The following is a 24,493-nucleotide window of genomic DNA, read 5'->3' as shown; positions in this document are numbered from 1 at the left end:
CTGTTTGATGCCTTGACATGATTCATGCTTCGGGGATGTAAATGCTGCTGTAATTTTAGATTGGCATCTTTCTGACTGCTTTTGATGTCTTTGAAGTTCTTGAATCAATCAATCAATAATATTCATGTGTCATGTGTAATCATATAAGTCATAATAACAATAACAGTGAAATGTAATCCTGCCAGTTCCTTCAAGTTGTGCATAGTAAGTAGTATAGTATAGTAGTCTTAGGAAGTGACCTCATTTAGGATCCTAGTTGTCTGAGGCTAGAAGCTCTCCTTTACCCCCTCAGTACTGTCCTGGTGTACATGGCACCTTCTTACGGACCGCAGCAGAGACAAAATCTTAAATGATTCTCCTAGTCCTTATTCTTGCAGTTCCTGTTGTAAATATCATTTAGGCAGGGTGGAGCACCACCTATTGTATGTTTAACTGAACTAACCACTCTTTGCAAGGCCTTGTGGTCTGTGCTGTTTCCATAACAGGCAATGATGTTCCCTGTCACGATACTCTCAATGGTGCATGAGTAGAAATCCTCAATATTTTAGGGGATACGAAGAATTTCCTCAAGCATATCAAGTGAAATAGTCTTTGCCTCAGTGTTGTGGACACCAAGGTACTTGAAGCTGTCCACACTCTCCACTGAGGACCTGTTGATATTAAGGGTGACGTAGTTCCTTCCCTGCTTCTTCCCAAAGTCCACTATCAGCTCCTTAGTTTGCTGGTGTTCAGGAGCAGGTAGTTATCCTGAGAGCAGTGGTTCGGGTCTTCCACTTCCTTCAGGTGGGCCTTTTTGTCATTACCTGGGATCAGGCTCAACACAACTGTGTCGTCAGCAAACGTGATGATGGTGTTGGGAGTCTAATGTGGCTACACAGTTGTGTGTGTACAGGGATTAACAGCAGGGGGCTCAAAACGCAGCTCTGGGGTACTCCGGTGTTCAGAATTAGCGTAGAAGAAGAGGGTACATCTACCGTCACCACCTGGGGTCTACCTTTCAAGAAGTCAAGGATGAGTAGTGAGTTGTTTAGAAGCAGATCCTTGAGCTTTTTGATGAGGGAACTTTGGTGTGTGCTGAGTAGTGAGGAGCAGATGTAATCCTTGACCAGCCGTTCAAAGCACTGCGTCACTACAGAGTTGAGTGTCACTGTGCAGTAGTCATTTAGGCAGGCTGGTCTTGTTTTCTTGGGCAAGAATGATTGTGGACTTCTTGAAGAATTTGGGTGTAACAGACTGAGCATGGGACAGGTTGAATATTATAATCAAGACCGATGGTAGTTGGCCAGGATATGATTTGAGGAACTGCCCGCTGATAATCGGTTCCTGCTGTAATCTTTGTGTTCACACGCTTTAAAGCCCCCCTGACATCATGTTCAGAAAAGTTGATAGGTGTGAAATGTGCACCCACACATCTATTAACCTCTGCTTCAGCTGTTTTTGCTTTCTGGCTGCCAATGGCCTCAAAGCAAGCATAAAAGTTGTTTAGTTCTCTTGCTAGAGATGCATCGGCACTTGACACGGAGGGGGTGGGACAAGGAGGGGGTGGGCTGATAATCTGTCATAGTGCTTAGACCTTGTCACATGCTTTTGGGATTGCCCTCCAAGAATTTTAGTTCCACTTTCTTCTCGTTGTCTCTTTTTGCCTGCTTTACTGGACTACTTATATTGTACGATGTTGCTTTATAATTGTCCATGTTTCCAGACTGCCGCCCTAAGTTGTAGGCTGCGGTACATGTGTTTATGGCATCCCAGATGGCTCTGGTAATCCATGGTTTCTGGTTGTAGAATGATTTAACCGTAATTTTGGGTACAGTTGCTTCTGTTATTTCACAAATTAAACCCACTTACAGAATAGACAGTAAATCTATTAATGTCATCGGTGACGTTGACAGAAGTGTCCTGAAATGTGCGCCAGACTGAGTAATGTAGGCCAGCTTCTGGTTGGCCTGACCATTGTCTGACCTCTTGTGTCACTGGGGGCATGCGGCCTAGTTTCTTTTATTTATTTTTTTTACACTTTGATTTCAGCAAGATGGGTGCATGGTAGCTCTTCCCGAATGCGTGTAGCGATTCAGCTTTATAAGCATTTCTAAATGGTGTGTAGCAGCGATCCAGAGTGTTTATTCTCCTTGTGGTACAGCTAGCATTTTGATGGTCGTCAGGCATAACCTTCTTAAGGTTAGCCTGATTGAAGTCTTAAGCAACAATGAAAGCAGCATCAGGATCACCAGTCTGTGAGTTCAAGTCTTTGCAAAGATCTGAAAGGGCAGCATCTGTACTCACCTGTGGTGGGATCTAGACTGCTCTGATGATTGATTGATGTAAATTCCCTTGGTAGAAAGTGTGGTCTGCATTTGATTGACAGTAACTCCAGATCAAGTGAGCAGGAATGGAAGAGCATGTTTATTTGCATAAAGCACACCTCCTCCTTTTTTCTTGCCAGAGTCCTCTGTTGGTTATCCAGAAAATACTGTTTGATTGAATGGCAGTAAGTTTTGGTGAAACAAAGGACGTCACAGTTCCTGATGTCCTGATGGAAAAAGATGCAGGCACGGAGGTTGTCCAGCTTATTATCAAATGCCTGTACGTTAGCTAGCAGGATGCTTGGCAAAGAAAAACTGGGTGTTTAATCCCTCCATGTTTACCTTGGTGTTTTCTCCGATGTTGAGATGGAGGAAAGATAGTTCACCCAAATCCCCCCCAAAACATATTTTCCCTCTTACCCTTAATGGTGGTGAGCCAGATAATTGCAAACATTTTGAGAAACTCAACATCTCTTTCCAGAGGCAACCTCCGTGTTAATTTCTATAAGCCACAGACCTTGCTATCAACCAACTTCACTGGGACTGTTTCTTAAATGGAAAATAGTTCAATTGAAATTGTTCACATAAGTGTAGAGCATGGTAATAAACAACTGGATGTTTTTTCTTGACCTTGTAAACAGAAGTTAAAATAAAAATCTCAACTCAAACTTAATTGTTTTGGAGCTTTCAATTGATCATTTTTTGTGGTTCATATACTCTGATCTGCTAAGACAGATCTTGTGATATGATCGAAATTGAACAGCTACGAAGTGGACATTGTGGTGAGATTGTTTTGTCAAATGCCAATTCAAGAATCAAGAAAACACTTTAACTTTAAACTTTTAAATCAACATTGAACTAGAAGCTCATGAATGTGCTCTGGAAAATGACATTTTGAACAATGCCATAACAACTGCACAAACTCCATCTTCAGAGAAAGATCATGTGACTTGACTGAAAAGCTACTGAATATGGATTTTGTGGTGAATGTGCTTTATCAGTAATAAAAATAGTAGTTTTTACTCCATTCAGAATGAATCACACAGCTCTCCTTCTCTGCAAATGTGGCAACTTTTCCAAGCTCTCATTTCCTTTTGGAACATTTCTAAAAAGCTCCCAATGCAGCATGATGTTAATCCTTATAAATATAAGTTCCTCACATTGCTCATTACTTAGTCATGTTAAATATGACTCCTTGTAGTAATGTGATGTAGTGCAACTTAATCTGTTACATAATGAGGAGTCTCCGTAGTATCAACATGGGGTCCTCCATTTCTTCTGTCTCCCCGCCCTCCTCTGCTCTCCTCCGGAGAGGGCTCAGGGAGCGGCCATAAAAATGTCTCGAGGGAGGAAATATTGCCAAATTAGCAGGACATACCAGGGTCCCATAAGTGAAATGTAAAATACGAGTAAAGTAGGGAGTTCACATTTTCCAAACAGAGGTGGATTTTCCTGAACAAGTGGCTCTACAAGCCTGAGATTTAAGGGGATTTGCAAGATGCAAATTGTGGCTGTGCCTGTTTTTTCCCTTTATATCATCTGGTGTATTGTAAGCTTTGATCTAATTTGCACAAAGACTGATTTGTTTTGGCATCAAAGCATTTTTCCTGAGCAGTAATATGATGCATAGCCTCTTTAGTTTTGGTTCTGTTCTTGCCATAGAGCATTTTGTTGTTGCATGCTCCTGCAGCAGGGAGGACATGGTGGCTGAAAGGGTTACTGCTGTCTTGCACTTTCTCCAGGAATGGGCTTTCTCTTTTTTTCATGTGCCTTGTGTTACAGTGGACTTCTCCGTCTCTCCCTCTCTGTTTCCCTCCCCCATTCTTCTCCTGACCCCTCCCCCAGCTATGGAAATGAACTCTGTGCTATGGATATGAGGGTGAAGATGAGGTTTGCAGCAAATTTCCAGCCCTGCTTGCAAGACAGCCTCTTGGCTCACTGCCAACATTTTGCAAGTCCTCTCTAGCCAACCAGAATTCCTGTCGGCAATCACCTGACCCTGAATTCCCAGACAAAGAAATGTTCATGCTTTCTTTTTTTAAGCGATCTCTTCTACCCCGAGAGTGGGGGTGAAAAAAACTCAAGCCCCACACTGGATTATGAGGGTTGCGCGCTGGCGTGTATGGGTATGTGCACTGCATTGTTTGTTTGATAACACGGGGGGATACTGTGCATGTCTGATTAGCCTGCTTACAGCGAGGGGAATATGCTGACTTCAGGTATTTCCACGAGAGTTGTTGTGGACCATCTGCTCTGCATGGCTTAAAGGGAAACCGTCTCTTTAAAAAGGAAGAGAGAGAGCAGGCATTAGCCGTGTTTGGGAAAAGTTGCTTCTTTTGAAAAAAGTTTTTCCCGTGGGGTGAATATGTACTGAAACTATTTCCTGTTTCATAGCAGCGCCTAGAAATGTCAGAGTAGCATTTTTTTTAGGTCAAATATATTTACCTAGAAATGTTGCTGTGTTTTCAGAGCCACTGTGATTTCACCTCACAGAAAACTGAACTGGGAAAAAGGTTTAACTGTTGCGTAGGCCTCAAAGCCCTTTCCTTTGTATCATCATGCACTTTGCTCTGTTTGATGTTGGATGTAGATTTACTGTAAGAACAGTAATTTGATTACTTGATTTTTAAGGGCTTTTGAGTAAATCGAGCAGACTCCTCAGGGAGCTTTTTTAACAACTCCACTTGTGGATTCATGGGGGAATTCTGTTTATGTATTCATGGCCGTGTCTGTAATATTCCTAATTATCTCTTAAAAGGACGCAATACAATGAGAACCAGATGGCCTCTTTTGGTGTGACCCCCCCCAAGGCCACTCATGAAATACACAGCCTTTGTATGGATCTGTGCTAAAATCAGGCTAATCAATGCATTAACCACATCGCTGAACAACAGAACCTGCCACTTGTGCATTTTTAGATAGTATTTCCACTTTAAAAGCAGCCTTTTCAAGTTATATGGTCAGTCTTTTTGCAAGGTTTTTGATCCGAGCACCTTGAGTTAACTACACCTGTCGTAACTTAGGGGAAGTTTTTATTATTTGTCTGCAGTCCTGCTCAGCAGATGAGCTTTAGGTCTTTGCACTGAAGACATATCTCACTGTATAATCCATCAAACAATTACACAAAACAGTTCCCGCTGCGTCTCTCCTGCCTGTTGCGCATGAGAGACTACTGCATTCAAAGGTCAAACTCTTTTGTGTTGCTTCAAAGGCTGGCTGTCACGTTGTGTGAGGAAGTAATGTTCAGTGACAGTTTATTTCATCTAACTTTTACCTTTGCTCAGAGTTTGCAGAATGCATGTTTGCTTTGATTGGAGACACATTTCCAGCTACATTATCATCTGTTTTCTAATATCTCGTTTGTTTAAATCTGTGCCACAAGAAAACTTTAATTTTATTCATATTTTCAAGGTTAGTGTTTCATCTCAACAGCTGCACTTTTGACTCTTTGACTCTTTGATTGTTGTTCCCTGTGAAGTTAACAACCTTATAATAGACTCTTGTTGTCTTATAAATAACTGAAGCTATCCAATAAATGTGACCTTTTTGTTAACAAGTATAGCCCAGATTGGACACTATGGTATTATCTGCACATCCCAGAGACCAATATCTTTCTCTTTTTTTCTGCTTCCCAGTGCACTCTGTCACCCTTTGAGCCCTCAGGGTATCATGCTGTACAGACCTCTAAGTCAGATTATCCCTTATTGTGCACCCAACATGTCTCTACACTCTGCCAGAGGCCTAAAGGGCTTCTGTTTTCACCCTTCTTCTATCCATAGCAAAACCTACTATTACTATAAGTACAGGAACTTAGGTTGAGTTTTCCATTATATTCATAGTTAACATTGTTTTCCACATGGGGAAATGTGTATATGCTTTCACTGTGAGCTTGTTTAAACACAGTTTGCTCCCCTGTGTTTATATACCTACAGTATGGCTGCTGTCATTTTTGCTATTTGTCTTCAGCGCGGTGTGACAGCGGATATAAGTGGTGGTATTTCTGAGCTGTCAGTGACAGGCAGGCGTGCGTAAATGATAAAGACCGCATTGTGTCTCTGCTACCTCCTTTCCTATTTTCCCCTTTAGACTCGGAGGGCCTGTCTTGCTGGTGGAGCTGCACACACTGTGAGGCCCCCAAAAGGGGGCATTTACAACTGGGAAAAAGTCCAGAGACAAATATCTGGTTCTTATAGCCACTGTACTTTCTCTCCTCCCCCCACTGGCATTTTCAGCGTCACTTTCTCATTGGCTCTGAAGGGAAGGAACCCTGGAGACAGTCTGACCCCTATACACTCCAAAATGAGCACAGTAACAGTAGCTCAGCCGCTTTATTGCCATCTACAAATTTCTCAGTATACCTGCAATTGCAGGTCACCAGAGATGAAGTAGTTTAGTCTGGACTAAAGTCATATCCCGTCTTGTCAGCCCACTTTTACCGCCTGCTCCAGAAACTGTTCTCCTGACTCACCAATATGGTTACAGATTGTTTCTCCTCCATACACATAACGCATTTAGCAATTTAATTGACATTTGTTAGTTTTTGCAGTTTACCATCTGGAACCACACATTCAAGCAGGCTGTCGAACACTAACTCCAGTGTGCTTGTGCTGGAGCCAAGAGGCCTAACACATATGGCCGAGGGCTTTGAACCATCCATCCAGCACTACAGTACAGATATTTATAAACCACAGCAGAGCCTCTTGATTGAAGAGCACATGTTTCTACTCTTCTGCACAGAGACCCCTCCCCACGCCATCTAGGCACCACCTCCCCTTAAAGTCCCAGTGAAACGGAAGTTAGAGCATCTTTAGTTTCTGGACTGTGACATATTTCCCAGTGAAATTGAATATTTGAGTGGTGTACAATTACAAGAGGGATTTGAATCAAATCCTTTGCATTTGGGAAAAAAATAGGCGGGGCTTGCAGAATTAAGCACTGTATGGAGCTGCAAAAGACTGTTGGCTCTACACACACCTCCTTCACCTGTTATAAGATCAGGAGGATGACGAGGGAGAGAAGAATAAATTAGACTAAAGCCACATTCTTTTGCAAATGAGCACAAAGTTTTTGTCCACTGATATCCAAACATATCTCCTCTTATCTCTCCCCTATGTTCTGTTAGATAGTACAACCCACAAACAGAAAAGTGCAGTTTTGTATGACTGATGTGGCTTTTTATTTGTCCAAAGTCACATTTGATCGGATGAACTTCAGTAAACGCTTCTGGATGCAGGATGAGTCATCAAACATTTGAAACCGATTTACTGAAAGACAATAGACATATTTTGGTGTAAGAATATTCTGGTACGGATTCTTTGACATATATTTGCCATATAACGAGAGATAAGTGAGCAGTTGACACAGGGACACAGGATTAAAACTGGGAAAATGTATTTTTTTTATTTTATTGGGACTTGGGGCGCTATTGTTTACGAGACACACTGAGACAGAGGACAGAGGATTGCTATACTCTCTCTGTTTCTCTCCTCCATGCCTTTTTTTCTACTCTTCCCACACACCCAATCCAACTCTGAACATTTACAGTATGTGTGAGACCTGAGAACCTGAGAAAGACTTGAGGAAAGTAAGCACAGCTGTGCATGACTCTCACGTGGAGCCTATAGTATGACTAACACGTGTTTACATATGGGACTGTAGATATATATTCTGTGTGTGTGTGTGTGGGGGGGGGGTCTGTGTGTGTATTTGAAAGAAAAAAGAGAGTGAGAGAGAAAGAAGAAGAAAGTTAGCATGTGTGTGCATGCGAGTCGTACCATGTGTGTGTTTTAGAGAGAGAGAGAGACATCAGAATGAGTGCAGCTGTTGGGGATTTACTGTGAGAGGCTTAAGTCCCGGCTGCGTCTCGTCCTCTGTGATCGACCTAGCGGTTCAGTGTCAGGTACCACAAACCCAGTGAACTCTCCGCTGCAGCTATGGCCACTATAGAGTTACTGTATACAGTGCTGTTGATGAATGGGCCTTACAGTCGCAGATAAAGACGTGTTTACAAAGGCCTTCAGTCGCCCACAATCGAGATTCTGCACTTACAAAGCAGAGCTGCGAGAAAGTAGCACTCGTTTTGTACAGCTAAATGCTTACAAATGCTATTAGTCTCTGTTTATACCTGTTATTAATATCATTTTATTGTGAATCCTGCTTGACCTGCTGTATGATTATAGTTCAGAGAAGAGTTCACAGAGAATTATCACCTGAGTCTGCAGTTCTCCTCCAGCTCTATGAGGCATTTTAGCCTCTTTGAGCTCATTGTTTCAGTTTTATAGCCTGCAGCTTTACTATTTTGGTACACTCACATCACTCTCATCAGTCATTCCAGCTCCAGCAGGCAGCTAGTTTTAGTTGGTCAAAAAAGTTCTGATATGCTGTCTGCTCAGTACCAAACAAGAAGGTTAGTGACTAGCTGGTGAACACTGTGGAGCATTTAGCAGCTAAAGAGACGGATGTTTGCCTCAGGAATGCAAAACGGAGATAAGCAGTAGAGGGAACATTGAATTTACATTAAGCAGTTGGTCAGAAACATGAATCCAAACAAATGTATGCTGAATGATAGATAATAGTTTTAACAACAGTCATATGAGAAGCTGGTATCAGTTTCATCTCTCTGAGTCTCTTTACAGCTTGCATTAACATTAGCATTTTGTATCCTGATTGCATCTAGATATGATTTAACCTGATTACATCTACACCTGGTATTAATATGTGTCTCCAGTGTCCACATGGAGATCTCACTGAGCTGCGACGTCCAGCCCACTTTTCTGGCTGTTGTTGTCCTTGGCTTTTCTGTATGCCAGTTTCATGTGTTTAATTCTTCATTGACATCGCAGCCAGGAACGTCTGTAGCCATTCTCCACCATTTGTTTAGCCATTGCTTCATAAATGGCTCAATTTGCAATATAACTTGCCAACTTTCACTTGTATACTTTAGTCAGGCCAAATTGAAAGCAGACACATGGTCTCGTGTTGACTCCATCCACGAGTGTCTTGAATATCCACACCTTTCTTGCTAGTAGCTTAGCTTACTAATCGGCTAACGGGTGCTACCTCTGTGGTTTGAAACAGTCGCTCCTGACTCGTAGATTGATAACACAATTGTATTTCTGCTCATGTTCGAGGTGGTTTGGCCAATCGGATCACAATCTGTCCTCAATTCCTCTTGGGTGTATTTATTTTATTGTACTTTCATGTGGTCAAGCATTGTCCAATTTCAATCCGATCACCCAAAACACATTTTTTAATGGCAAACTGCTAAACGGGTCTTTATGTCCTCTACAGAGAAATTTCAGCAAGTGCCTACTCTAACTTATTTTTGCTGTTTCTGGTTTCTTATGCATTTAGGTTTTAGTAGAAGTTAGGGGTCAGCATTAGCCACAGAGCACTGGTTAGCTGGGCGAAGTGTTGTGGCTTTTATTTTGTTCATTTTAAGGGCCTTTTAATATAGTTTCTGTTTTTTTTTACTTGAGCTACCATGTTTGTAGATGCTATAGCGATATATACGTTTTTCAGAATTTCAGTGTTCTTGTAATAGTGTTTTAACATTAACACAAGTCGGTCTTATTTTGTTCAATTAAAAAAAATGTGTGAAAAAATGTGTATATTATATTTAGAAATTCAAAATTCATTCTTTATATTCCGCCTCTGAAAAGACCTGAGCTCATCTGTGTTGTCACTGGTTTGTGTTTCAGGCAGATAAAAAGGCCAAACTGATGTCAGCGATGAATACGATGAAGGATCACAAAGAGAGGGAAATAGAGACCCAGAGAGAAGAGGTCTCAATAATCAAGCACCCGCCACCTTCAAAACAGCAGCAGCCTCAGCCGCAGTCGCACACTCAGTCTCAGTTACTGCCTCAGTATCAACAGCAATCACAGCCGTCGCTGCCACAGCAACAACAACAACAACAACATCAGCAGCCGCAGCCGCAGCAGCAGCCTACTGACCCCGCCTCCCCCACGGTGGCCACGACCCCTGAGCCTGTCGCCATCGGAGGTGGAGACAAGGCATCCCCCAAGTCTGCAGACACTGAGCCAGAGTATGAGGTAAGGTCTTTTTGAGATGCTGATTAATGTGTGGTTGTAGTAACTCACAGGACTTTACAACAGAGGTTTCTGTAGGAAAAAAGGATTCAGTTTAAGGCCGGGGTTAATCCATGTTGAGTAAAGCAACCATGTATGTTTTGGGAATTTATTCACTTGGTTACAGTTTTGGTTACAGTTTACAAAGATACCCAATATGTCATGTTGAATTAAGGCAAAATAAAATGATGTAAAATTATGCAGATACATCTACAGTGCATTTACATTGATGTAATGCAAATTGTTTTGTAATAGGAATATTATATTATGTATATTTATACAATTATTAATACAACTGTTCTCAAATATGTAGCACTACCACACAAACTTTGACATGTACAGTCAGACATTACCTTAAATGGGATATTTAAGGGGAGATGAAGAGTTTCCAGACGTTAAATGTGTTTAGTTTGAGGATTTCCTGTTATTATTTACATTATAATCTAAACTATTGCTTAACTGATTGGGCAGTCAACAGGAAATTAACCAGCAGCTGTTTTGATTCATAATTTAAAATTTTAAAATAAAAATGACATCAATTCTCCTATTTCCATCATTTTCAGTTTTTAAAATGTGCTGCTTTTTCATCTTCAAACAGGCAATATTCAAAATGGGTTCATAATTATGCCCAGAAGTTAGTACTAAGTAGTTGATTCTCATTATTTGGCTGCAGGACGGTCGTGGTTTTGGCATCGGCGAGCTTGTTTGGGGAAAGCTGAGAGGGTTCTCGTGGTGGCCAGGCCGCATCGTATCCTGGTGGATGACGGGACGGAGCAGAGCTGCTGAGGGAACCAGATGGGTCATGTGGTTTGGAGATGGAAAATTCTCAGTGGTGAGTGTTTAGAGCTCAAATTAATATCGCTGTCAGGTGATTTTTTTTTCCCACTAAGAATTAAGCAAAATAACCAACTTTTCTTTCTTCATATTATTATCTCTGCAAGGCGTAAGCCTGGAGGGCATCATGTGTTTCTGTGTGTGTGTGTCTACTCTGTCAAAGGCAACTTTTGGGGACAAATTTCAGACTTAGTTAATTGGGGACGGCTTGTGCAACTGGAGACAAAAGCCATGTCCCCAAATGGGAAAAAGGCAGATTTTTAGGTCAGTGGTTAAGGTTAGGTCAGACTAATATTTTTTGTGCACTTTTATGACAATGCTTTAGGACCTCTTGTGGTTGCAGTCTTTACCAATTAAAAAAGAACTATTTTAGCATATTTAAGCCATAAAATATCATAAAGCTTAGACTTTATGCATTGTGACATAGCAAAAAACAGTCACCTAGGTTAAAAACACACCTCAGCTACACTGATATTAGTCCTCATCTTGAATCAGAGCATCTGCACGTTAATTTCATACCCAAGATTTTATATTCCTCTAAAGTTAGCTAATACAAGATGAATAAGCCTGGATGGACAATTGAGTGAAATTCAACTTTTTCTTATTTGGGAGGGGAGAGGAAGGTAGGGAGGGTTTTATTATATTATTATTTTTTATCTATTTTAAACATTAAAACATTTTTAAAACTTTTCAAACATCTTTATAAGAAAACTATGCAAACGCTTCATTTATTTATTATCTGCTGGTTGCATCTGGTAGTTGTGCCATCACAGTAAGTGGCTCACCACACACACGTCAGAGATCTGCACTCGTACCTCACAGCAGAGATCAATAACTTCATTTTCTGTTTATATTTTTCAGGTCTGCGTAGAGAAACTTTTGCCTTTAAGTTCCTTCAACAATGCCTTTCACCAACCAACTTACAACAAGCAGCCCATGTACAAGAAAGCCATCTATGAAGTGCTGCAGGTGAGTGCAAGAACAGTTTGAATTGTGCAGCCCCGTTTACTCATGAAACTAGCCAATAAAATGGAGCTCATCAGTCTCAAAGTCACAGCAGCACTTCCTTACAATATCACATTTTATATCTACAGGACATCTGATCCTTAACAATGTACTGTTGTTTTCAGTTTTTTCCCCAGTGATCTAACAAACAAATCATGATACTGATACTGATACAAAACATGTAAAGATATCAGCTCTTTTAGGTATAGTAGGTAGTAGTAAACCCTTAGTTGAGAAAATCCAAACACTGGATAATAACATGATCTTTATTATAGATTTATTAACAATCAATCTCATTCAACCATTTTGTTTTAATATGTTTGTAGGCGGCTAGTAGCAGGGCAGGCAAAGCCTTCATAGCCTGCCCTGACAGTGATGAAACAGAAACCTCCAAATCAGTGGAAATGCTGAACAAGCAGATGATTGACTGGGCTATGAATGGATTTCAGCCCACTGGACCCAAAGGCCTGGAGCCACCCGAAGGTAAGAGGAAGCCTACATGACGCTTGGAATATTTGACCTTGTGTCTCAGTGTGTTTTCAGCAGCTGTGGATGTTGACACTCTTCATTTCCCAGAAATGTCTCATGAGTATCAGTTTCCTTATTTGTCGCAGATAAAATGTGTTAAAAGACAGGTTCACATTTTTTTTCAGAAAACAGCTGGCCAAATGAATTGTTCTTCCTGTTCATACAGACCATTAGATGATCTCATCTAAATGTGATAGGGGACACAAATCCGCAGTCATTGTTTTATGCAAAAATGTATTAAACAAATTATCTGAAGCTAATATGAAGCTTTACATGTCACAGCTAGTCAAATGAATTGTGTGTTTAATATAAAATGCCCTCTTTGTGTTTCCCTGAACAATGCTTCTCTATTGCTGCAGTGGAAGAGTACCAAAAACAAAAAGAGGGGAATATGGCACTTACTCACTTAAATTTACAAGATATCCACTTGATATGATTTTTTTTGATGACTGAAACTTCATATTAGCCTAACATCGTATTTAAATGTTTTCTAGTGGGGAAAAAAGGTTTTAAGACACACTTGAAAAATTGTGATAACGTCCTAATAGATGTTGTCAACTCCAAATTCTCAAATGAAGCACATGGTTTGATAAGTCATAACATTTCCTGTAATACTAACTGTCCGATATGCTGTGTTCCCACCAGACGAGCGTAACCCATACAAAGAGGTTTACCCTGAGATGTGTATGGAGCCAGAAGCTGCAGCCTATACGCCTCCTCCAGCCAAAAAGCCTCGCAAAAGCACAGCAGAGAAACCCAAGGTCAAGGACATCATTGATGAAAGGACACGAGGTAAGGTGCCTCATTTATTAGGTGAAATAGGAGTCATGAACTCTTTATACTTTCCTTCCCCTTGGAGAGGACTATGTTGAATTGTACTTTTAACCATTTAAGGGTTAGAGTAAGTAGTGGGAGAAGTAGGACATGAGTGATGTAACCCAGCAAAAAGGCTTAGGTTCTTCTATGTTTGTATGAGTTTATTTCTATAATGTCCTTTTTAATGTTAATATTGGACTATAACTGTATTTTACCAATGAAGAGTTATTAGATTACCTAAGTAATAGTACCTGATGCTGTAACATAAGTAGCACTGGCAGTAAAACTTAATGTTAGACAATCTTGACTTTAAAATGGTTAAAATCATTTTCAAAATTAAAATGAATGAGTTCACATGGGGAATGTGATTTGTTGGTTTTATAATAGAGTCATATATTGTACAGTATAAGAACGCTGGCATTTGTACCATGTTCTGCACTGTGATGAAAATGAATAAAACATCTCTCAAAAAATTAATTAGTACCTGAAAGTATCCAAGTAAGAGACGCCTAATGTTAAATATCAATGTATTAGAGTCAAAGGAGTTAAATATATGGAACAGATGTGGTGAGGAACTGAATACATGCTAAACATTAAGTAAGTTTAAAGAAAGACTGAAAAAAGAAGGACAGGGTACGAGTCATGTTTAAGTTGTTACTGGTTTATATTTAGTGTGTTTAGTCCAGATTGTTTTGTTTTTGATGATTAAACTTCATGTATGTTAACAGGCTAGACATTATTAGATGCGGCTTCAGCTTCCACCTCACAGTAAACTTCAAAGCTATCTGTATAATGCTATAGTGCTCAGTAGGAGTGATATAGTTATAACCTCTTACATATTAACCTCTTATCTACGCCTCTTCTTCACAGCTATGGTTCTGAGTCATAAGTATTTGCATTATTTGTCCAACTTTGACCCTGAATGGAAATATTTCAACAGGAAAGAGGGCCACAGATTTGTTTTAACTATAAATGTCCATGTGGAGAATTGAATGCAACTTTTAATTGTACTCCTACTACTCCTCCTAGAATTTGGTTTACCACAGGCGTCAGTTTTAAGGCCTTTTGTTGGTCCAAATATTATTATTAGTATATTTTGTTATCATAGAAACATCAACAGACTCAAGTTGTTGCAAAGTATTTTAACACACCGAGCACCTTTTTACAGTTACCACAACTGAGATTTTTATTATGTCATCATCTTTTAATTTTTTTTTTTCCGAAAATGAACTTTCTATTTTATTTATTTATTTAATTATTCATTTTTAGCTACTTTTATATATTTGGTTTTATCCAGTCTCTGGTGTTTCCTCACTGCAAATTGCTGAGAGTAAGATAGCGCTTCAGTTGCCTTTTTTCAAGTGTGTATGCATTTAATGTGTGTGTGTGTGTGTGTCTCTGTGTGTGTGTTTTTGGCTTTTTGCTTGTGCTTTTTTTTGCTTGCTTTTATTGTGTAAAGCACTTTGTACTACTTCTTGTATGAAAAGTGCTATATAAATAAAGTCTGATGGATTGATTGATTTCTTCCACTGTTGACCATACCAATAAGTCGTTGAGTGGCGGTTTTGTTGACCTACATTTCTCATCAGATATATCCTGTTTTGTGTTTTCAGAGCGGCTTGTTCATGAAGTGAGACAAAAGTGCCGCAGCATAGAAGGTAAGTGACGTGTCCTCTGTGTACTCTGGCTTGTGGCAGCACTAGGGGGCCTCTCAGGGGATGAACACCTAGACGCTTCATACTTGGAATTGTTGTTGTTGACGAGTACAGCGGCATCAATAAAGCCATAAAAACATCATATTTCACATTATTTTTGTTACATCACTGGCTCCTTTGTGCGTTCTCTCCAAACATAGCAGCTAAGCTCATTAGATCTATACTTGCACCACAGCTGTTCAAATAATTTCATTGAAGTGTGAAATTTGGAGCGTCACAGCAGAGCATTCACACCTTTCTGACCTCTGCCTTTTAAACACTGACAAATTGCATTTTTTTACCTCTACAGACATCTGCATCTCCTGTGGAAGTCTGAATGTTAGCCTTGAGCACCCGCTGTTTGGTGGAGGAATGTGCCAGAGCTGTAAGGTAAGCTGTGATAGAGGTCATTAAAAGTCTGGGGCTCAACTCCAACTACCGTGTCGTAAAATATCACAGCTCCTTTCTTGCTAATAATACTCTAAACGCATTTGGAGCAGCACTTGATGTTTGGCCCATAAAATGTTCTGACTTGTTTAATTTTGCACCCGATTTTTCACAGAACTGCTTCCTAGAATGTGCATATCAGTACGACGATGATGGTTATCAGTCGTACTGCACTATATGCTGCGGAGGGCGAGAGGTGCTCATGTGCGGAAACAATAACTGTTGTCGGTGAGTTTTCTGCTGGGTTCTTCTGTGTAATCCTCGTAGTCATAGTAACCCTAAATATAAATTCCAGTCCAAATATGTGTATAGATGTCCCACAGTGTCTTCTTAAATACAAATTCTGACTATTGTATTTGTGGTAAAGTGATATTTTAAATCTTACTTTGTATAAAGAAGCAATATACTGCAACCACGTGCAAATTACCATTGGTCTCATTTCTATTTTGAGTACATTACACATATTGAACACGACAACAGAGGCTTTGTCGCTGCCATAGCAGTGATGTCAGGCGCCATCATGGAGGTCCAGCAGGGTAGCAGGATGATAAATATTATATAAAGCGTGGCTGTATGACAGTTGAATAGACCAGTATTGACGATAAAGAACTCATCTGATAAAGTATCTGCACATAGTCAGACTTACAGTGTAGAAAAAATACCAGTGGGAACAGATTGAGCCTTGTCAGAATGAAACATGTCATACCAATCAGCAAACAATGGCTTGCTGTGTGTTTTAGATGATGGCTTGACATTTAGATGACATTTTGATGACAACTTGCTGCCTCTCAAAACTCCCAAACCTAATTCAAAACCATTTAAACAAGGCTCCATAGATATAAAACAATGTCTGATTCTCCAACTATTTGGCCTGTTTCTGACCTCTGATTCATTTAGAAAAAGATTTTATCATCCCTATACTGTTATTAACTAAATGGCATAGGTGTCAACCATGGCCTTGTCAGACTGCAATGAGAGATGAAAACTTGCAGGATAGTAAAATGATGACCATATCAGAAATTTAGGACCACATTTTTACAATATGAGTGTTGCTACGACCCAAATTCTACAAATAAATCTATCAGCATATAATATGAAATGACTTTACACGAGTGCAGTTTTTTGAATATAGTTAAGGGGGGAAATACCCTTTTCCATCTTAATACGTCTACGGCATACTGAAACCAAAATAAGAGAGGTGAAACTAAAAGGACGTTTGTGTGACTTATTCAGTTTCATATTCTTTTTTTCTATTTACAATTTTGTGACATGTAATGATGAACTCAAGAGTCTTAAGTTAGCTTTACTGTTATCTGCACAAACAGGTGTTCATTGGGTTTTTTTAGGCAACTACTGTAACAAGCCAGTAGTATAATTTAGTAAAGTAGCTAATTTTTATATTGACATGCAATTACTCAACAAGCTTCTAGCCAAACAGCTCACCGCTTTCTTGACTGCACACAACATTTTCATGCCTAAATCTTCAGAACAGCCCTTTCTAGTGGCTCCAATGAAATAATGATGTCTACTGATGTGGGTAAATGCTCTGTTTTGGTGCTGTTAGATCTTAGCACAGCTTTCGAATATAGATTACATCATCCTAACTGAAAGGCTTAAGCAGTGGGTGGGTGTCTGTGGGAGCGCCCTGGATTGGTTCTCCTCCTATCGCTCAGATAAGAGTTTATCTGTGTTGCTTGATACCTACGTGTCTGAAAATGCTGCTCTTTCCTGCGGTGTGCCCCAGGGTTCTGTCTTTGGTCCTATATTATTTGCTTTATATATGCTTCCCTTTGGTCATATTATTAGCAAATTTAAAGGTATTTCATATCACTGACACTTTGATGATATTCACCTCTATGACTCTTTTAAGACTGATAAGATTGATTGACTGTCTGCTTTGCACAATTGTTGACTGGATGGCTAACAACCTTTTACAGCTAAATGCAGATAAGACTCACGTCCTTATCATCACTTCAGATAGTATAGTTTCCAAGGTTACTCAGTGTATTGAGTCCCTTTCTTCAGCTGTACCGTCTAACCTTATAGTCTTTGTGTTATATTTGACCAAGCTAAGTACTTCAATCAACATATCAAACTGTTGAACCATTGCCATATTCAGGTCTGTTTTGTCATAGCCTGAGCTAGAGATGATTATTCACGCTCTAGATCCTCCCAGCTTGACTACTGTAATTCCCTTTTAACTTGCCTCAACAAGCCTTTCCTGATAGCATCTATAAATGGTCCAGAACCCTGCAGCAAGGCTGATGACCAGGTCTAGCAGGACGACTCACGTCCTTCCTATCAAGTATAGGATTCATTTTAAAGTTCCTGTATTCACATATGGAGCCCTTCATGGTCAAGCACCTGTATAGATCTGTGACTTGCCCCATCCTTATACCTACAGCAGGTCAGTGAGGTCTTCTGACCAGGGCTTACTGGTTGTCCCACGCTCGACTTAAATAAAAGGTGATTGTGCCTTTGGCGTTTTGGCTCCAACACTGTGGAGCTCTCTTCCTATAAACGTACGATACAGTCTCTGTGGACGCCTTTTAAAAGCAGCTGCAGACTCATTTACTCACACTGTCCTCTAGCCTAGTTCTGTCAGGTGTTTGTAATTCTGTGTGTTTCTAGCATCTCTTGTTGCTTGTGCTTTATTGTTTGTGTGTTTTTAAAAAACTTTTTATGTGCTTATTTTTAACCATTTTACGCTTGTGAAGCAGTTTGTGACCTTGCTCTGTGAAAGGTGCTATACCAAATAAACTTTACTTGCTTATTTTTACTAGACTAGTAAACAGGTAGATGTGTCACTCAGAGTAGTAAAAAACCTCCCCGGTCTGTGTTCAGGTGTTTCTGTGTGGAGTGTGTTGACCTCCTCGTTGGTCACGGAGCAGCCGTCGCAGCCATCAAAGAAGACCCGTGGAACTGCTACATGTGCAGTCAGAAGGGTGTGTTTGGCCTGCTCGAGCGTCGCACTGACTGGCCCTGCCGTCTCCAGCATTTCTTTGCTAATAATCATGATCAAGATTTTGTGAGTAAAGCACCCCAAGGCTAAAAACCCCCAGTAACTATCTCACTGAGGAGTCTTTTCTTTCCCCCCCTCTCTGTGTCTCATATTTTTTTCCCCCCTTTTTCGGTGTTGTATTTCAGGATCCACCAAAGCTTTACCCCCCAGTCATGGTGGAGAAGAGGAAGCCCATTCGTGTGCTGTCGCTATTTGATGGCATCGCAACAGGTTAGACAAGAACTGGATTCCCCTTTCCTCTAATCCAAGTCTGTGTGACAGATTCTGTTCGTATCAGTTTACACTAAATGTCTCCTTTTTAACCATTTCCTGAAGTGAAAGTGAAAAGAAAAAATGTTTCCTCGAAGTTTAAGTTGATTTCTGTCAAAAAGGAAATCAAAATAACTGCAAATTTTTTACTTTCTTAAATATTTATATCAGACTTTGTTGTGTATCAATATCCATAACTGATAAAAAAGCATTATATTGGTGGTGAAAGTGATTTTGTAGGCAGTGTATGTGTATTAAAGTGAGGATTTGAAGGGTAGTGTAGGGCTGTTACTAATGATTATCTTCATTATCGATTAATCCGTTATTTTCTCAATTGGTTGGTTAGTCATTTGGTCTATACATTGTCCGAAAATCGTGAAAAACGTTCTTAGTTCTTCATGCTTTGTCTGATCTTTGACCCTGTTCTCTGCAGGCCTGCTGGTGCTGAAAGAACTTGGCATCGATGTGGATCGCTATGTAGCTTCAGAAGTGTGCGAAGACTCCATCACTGTGGGTATTGTCCGGCATCAGGGTCGCATTATGTATGTTGGAGATGTGAGAAACGTCACACGCAAACATGTAAGTTTGACTCAGGGAGTAGAAGTAAACAAGTCTTTTTTCACCTCACAGTATTTCTCAGTTGTTGCACATTGTACCTTTACCTGTTGTTACTGGTTCACTTTATCTTACAACCACTAACTGGACTATCTCTATATTTATCTCTGTTGATTCTGTCTATGCAGATACATGAGTGGGGTCCTTTTGACTTAGTTATTGGTGGAAGCCCATGCAATGACCTCTCTATAGTCAACCCTGCGAGGAAAGGTCTGTATGGTAGGTTTAAACTTTTTCACTTCCCTTTTTCTTCATATGAATGCAGAAAAAAATGTATATCAAATAAACTTACCATAGAGGAGTTAAACCTCCACTGTAGAAAACCATGAATAATCTCTTTGTGATGATGTTTTACCAACATCAGAATAGAAAAGTAACCAGAATATCATCAGTATGCACCCTCTTTTTTGTCTTCAAACACTCTGTTCAATGACTGTTTCTGTCCTGCAGAGGGAACCGGCCGCCTGTTCTTTGAGTTCTACAGGCTGCTTCACGAGGCTCGGCCGAAGGCGGGGGAAGAACGACCCTTCTTCTGGCTCTTTGAAAATGTGGTCGCCATGGGTGTCAGCGATAAGAGGGACATATCTCGCTTTTTAGAGGTGAGCACTTATAGTTGTCTGGTCTAACCCTACAAGGCATAACTGCTCATAACTACATATAGCAGGACGTGACACAGTGTTGATGGATTATGAATGCCCCCTTGTGGTACTTTTTCATTCTCTTCAGCCATAGATTGTTGAAAGGGAATATTATCTTAATCTTGTGTTAATTTTCTATCCTAGAGAGCATAAAAAATCCAAATAATGTGCCTTGCACCATGCAGTGTATCATGATACATTTTATATTGCTGTTAAAAGGTGGTTATCTGTGGGTTTAAACACACCCACAATTGAAACCCTTTTAAAATAAATGAAAAATGTGTAAAATGAACTGAAGCCACATCTTTAGATAAACATATTATTCAGTACCGGTAATACTGGGCTATTAAATTGTTGGTATATTTCACTACACTGTAACAATAGCCTACTGTAGCACAGGACCACCCCTTGGTTCCCCTCTGACTGGTGTTTTTTCTCTTTACCTCAGTGCAACCCAGTGATGATTGATGCCAAAGAGGTGTCTGCTGCCCACCGTGCTCGCTACTTCTGGGGTAACCTTCCTGGCATGAACAGGTTGGTGTATGAATGGTGAGGGAAGCAGCAGCCTTTGATATACATAATAGGAAACATCAAACTCATTTAAACCAGGGCCTGCATTTATTTGCTCTCTTATTTGCTCTCCGAGCTTTCAACATTATGCTAGATTAAATAGTGACTGTGGCAGTGGTTCATTAACTAAATAAAAAGCATAAATTGTTTCCTGGTTGTGATCACAAGCATAAATATTTGTAGTGTTGTACAGCCAGACTACAGACTTTTCTACTGAGGTCTTCACTTCTACTAACACCAAGGTTGTTGTAGATATCTCACCATAGTCTTGTGGTCCAGAAGATCTTGTTGGCAGGTGCATTGGATCATAAACTAACTGTAAAAGGACCAAAAAATCACGCTGTACTCACTTTATTAATGACATTTCAGTCCTCAGACCTTCACCAGCAAAGTCTGAGGATAAGTCTGGGGCGGCTGTGGTAGAGCGGCCGTCCTCCAATTGGCGGTTCGATTCCCGGTTCCTCCTGTCCACATGTCAATGTGTCCTTCGGCAAGACACTTAACCCCAAAATTGCTCCCGTTGCTGTGTGAATGAGAATGAATGGTTAGCTTCCCCTGATGCAGGTTGTGTGGTAGCCCCTGCCATCAGTGTATGAATGTGTGTGAAAGGGTAATGTAATGTAAAGCACTTTGAGTGGTCGTAAAGACCAGAAATATAAGTACAGTCCATTTACCATTTACCATAAAGTGAGTACAAGTGATCATCACAAATTGGCCACAGATGGGTAAAAATGACTCAGGGAACCATTGATCCCTTCACTACAGAATAAATGTAATTGGGCGCTCGCTGATGGAGGGAGAAATACCCTATCCATGGAGTTAGGCCATCATCTCTCTAAATCCAAAGGAAGGAAAGGATAAGTTGGAAAGTTTTATGAAGCTATAAGTGTCATATATCAAAGTTATAGACTATTTACTGCTATAACAGACATATAGAAAATATACTCCTAGAAATAAATCATTTAGATCAGACAGTTTTTGTAAGGCAGAAACTGACACAAGACATCAGACACATGCTGCATGTAATGCAACTTGTAATAGAAAAACAGGCCGAAGCATCTGTTGTGAGATTGGATGCAGACAAAAGCTTTTGACTTTGTTAGATTGGACTTTTTTTTAGAAGGTTTAATTTTCATGAGATGTTTATCAAGACCACACAGGCTCTATATAATAAACTAACGGCTAGGATCAAGATTTATGGATCTTTGAATCCTATCACACTAGAACACGGCTGTCTGCAGGGTTGTTTAAAGAATGCTCTTTCATTTTCCATTTTTTTGGGAACCTATGAAGCAATGGCTACGGAGGGGGGAGTACAGAAGATGGCGCTATTCGCAGATGTTATCCTGGTTAACTATCAAGACCTAATACATCCTTCCCTGCAGTTATGTCACTCTTACAGATTATGATCTACTATCTGGCTATAAATCAAATTAAATGTAGTTGTACAAAAAAACACAGGTTATTAAACAGTTCAATTAAACATTTAAAATAACTCTCTAGGATAAAATCTGATATTAGTAGATAGTCTCATTCCTTTTCTAGTATCACCTCAAGAGTTGAAGTGATTAAAATGAATATACTTCCAAGGTTACTGTATCTGTTCCACACTCTATCAGTAGAGATAACAGACAAAGATATCATGGACTGGAATAAAATGATTTTGAGATGTATTTGGCAAGGAAAGAGACCAAGAACGAGGTACAGAACTTTGCAGTTATCCACAATTAAGGGACTCTTAGCTCTCTCCTATTTAAAGAGCTGGTGTCAAGCTGCTCCAATCAAAACACTGCTGAATCTGTGCAATCAAGCTAGTACAACAGATGGCGTTCCTATGCAGGTTATAATAGGTGATAATGAACCGAGAAAACACCTTAGAGAGTAGATGAATCCACCATTGGGCCTATGTCTTAAGATTTGGTTTGAAGTAATCACAGTAGGAACAGCTTGAAAGCACATATTAGGATATTATGATGGATTGCATATGATTCAGAGTTTATACCAAATGGAAGATACTGTAATATAGCTTAACCAATCATGACTGTATAGATACTTCCAACAGAAACATTATTTAACATGTTTACCTCAGCATATCCATCAGATTTGGGTAGGAAGTTAGTTTTGAAGTTATATATGGGAGTGGAAAATTTAAAAGAAAATGATGCATTATATATATATAAAAGAGAAGTGTGAGAAAGAGGCAAATATTATGTTATCAGTGGACAAATGGGAACAGATTAATGAGCAGCTGTGGGAAACATTTAGCTCTTTATCTTGGAGAGAAAACGGATGGATAAATATTACAAGATTTTTTTATGATACTGGTACAGAAAAAAATATCAAGGTCCAAGGTGCTGGAGATTAAGTGGAGCAAATTAAGCCGATCGCTTCCATATTTTTTGGGCTCTATTAGCCTCTATTGCCAAAAGCTAGAGAAATGTATGGAGGAAATGTTGAGGGTAAAAGCTCTATTTACATTTGAGGTGTTATATTGTGGAAAATGAATAGAGAAGGAACCAAATTTGGAGACAAACGTATGTTTAGGATAACCAGAAAATGGCTCCAGACAGATGTGCCTATGGTTGAAGACTGGTTTGATCTAATACATAATAAAATTATATATATATATATATATGATGGAGAGGTTGTCTTTCTCTTCCCGACTGGAACTAGACAAATTTAATAGAGTCTGGGGAAAGTGGTTGAATATATATTGCCAACTAGGTCAAACTTTAATATGATTTTATATCACTACATATCTTAAATATTCTTTTACTTGCTGTACTACTAAGATATTTAAAATCTCTACTCCGACAGAAGTAAAAATGTACTGTATGGGGTAAGGCACAGGGTACACATAGGTACATAGATTTAAATTAAAGGAAAGATAATTGAGCTTTTTCCTTTTTCTTTATTTAATTTAAATGACAGATTGAAACTGTATGGATGGATATACTGTATATACATAACGGGTAAGTAGGAAAGGAAGAAGTATGGATATATGGATGTGTATACAGTATATGTATGTGTTAATTTACATATATTATCTTGAAATCAGCCCTTTCATTATATATATATTTTTTTTGATAACTTTGATGTTATTAAAAAAGAAAAGAAAGGTGTGTAAGAGACAATAAAACGTGGTGAATATCTCTCTCAATAAAAAGAGAATAAAAAACTAAGAAAATCAAAAGCAAATACCAATGGTGTGTTAACCCAATGAGATTACAGGAGGAGGTTATTTTGGCGCAGGAATGCACTGTACAGCATTCTTGACATGACATCCGCCTTCATACATCCACGGTTAACCAGACCACAAACTGCAAAATGAACATTCTGCAGTGGCTTTGCAGTTTTTTATAAATGAAGTCATACTGTATGTCTAAATATAGTTTGTTTTTTTGTTCTCCTCCTCAGGCCTTTGTCTGCCATGTATACTGACAGGCTGGACCTCCAGGACTGTTTAGAACACGGCAGAACTGCGAAGGTATTATTTCTGATTATTTGGCTTCATGAAAATGCTACAGCAAGAAGTGCATGCATCAACATCTGGTATAATGTCAAGACCTTAAGGTATCCTGGATGTCCTGCATACTAATTGGTTCTGTTCAATTCTTGGGAGAAGAAAAAAAAATATTTAAGTTACCTGTTCAAAGCAAAAGAGATTATCATTTTTTTAATG

General features: G+C 39.6%; 1 protein-coding gene across 7 annotated transcripts in view; it reads left to right on the top strand.

Annotated features, from left to right (window-relative positions):
• Positions 1–24,493, top strand: part of LOC128375043 (DNA (cytosine-5)-methyltransferase 3A-like) — a 48,971-nt gene that overhangs the window by 20,504 nt on the left and 3,974 nt on the right. For 4 of the 7 annotated variants that reach the window (XM_053335278.1, XM_053335277.1, XM_053335275.1 and 1 more), the window contains 15 exons: positions 10,004–10,357; positions 11,067–11,225; positions 12,089–12,196; positions 12,559–12,715; positions 13,406–13,552; positions 15,190–15,234; positions 15,581–15,660; positions 15,833–15,945; positions 18,562–18,745; positions 18,865–18,949; positions 19,422–19,567; positions 19,732–19,822; positions 20,054–20,202; positions 20,690–20,790; positions 24,229–24,298. In XM_053335278.1, coding sequence (XP_053191253.1) covers positions 10,004–10,357; positions 11,067–11,225; positions 12,089–12,196; positions 12,559–12,715; positions 13,406–13,552; positions 15,190–15,234; positions 15,581–15,660; positions 15,833–15,945; positions 18,562–18,745; positions 18,865–18,949; positions 19,422–19,567; positions 19,732–19,822; positions 20,054–20,202; positions 20,690–20,790; positions 24,229–24,298 — 1,989 coding nt within the window. The remainder of the gene's footprint in view (positions 1–10,003; positions 10,358–11,066; positions 11,226–12,088; positions 12,197–12,558; positions 12,716–13,405; positions 13,553–15,189; positions 15,235–15,580; positions 15,661–15,832; positions 15,946–18,561; positions 18,746–18,864; positions 18,950–19,421; positions 19,568–19,731; positions 19,823–20,053; positions 20,203–20,689; positions 20,791–24,228; positions 24,299–24,493) is intronic. The other 3 variants (XM_053335279.1, XM_053335276.1, XM_053335274.1) reach the window with 1 other exon arrangement.

Source organism: Scomber japonicus, chromosome 16 (genome assembly GCF_027409825.1).
Source record: "Scomber japonicus isolate fScoJap1 chromosome 16, fScoJap1.pri, whole genome shotgun sequence".
Lineage (NCBI taxonomy): Eukaryota > Metazoa > Chordata > Actinopteri > Scombriformes > Scombridae > Scomber > Scomber japonicus.
The sequence above is the reverse complement of the archived record's forward strand: the minus strand, read 5'-3'. Positions and strand labels throughout refer to the sequence as shown.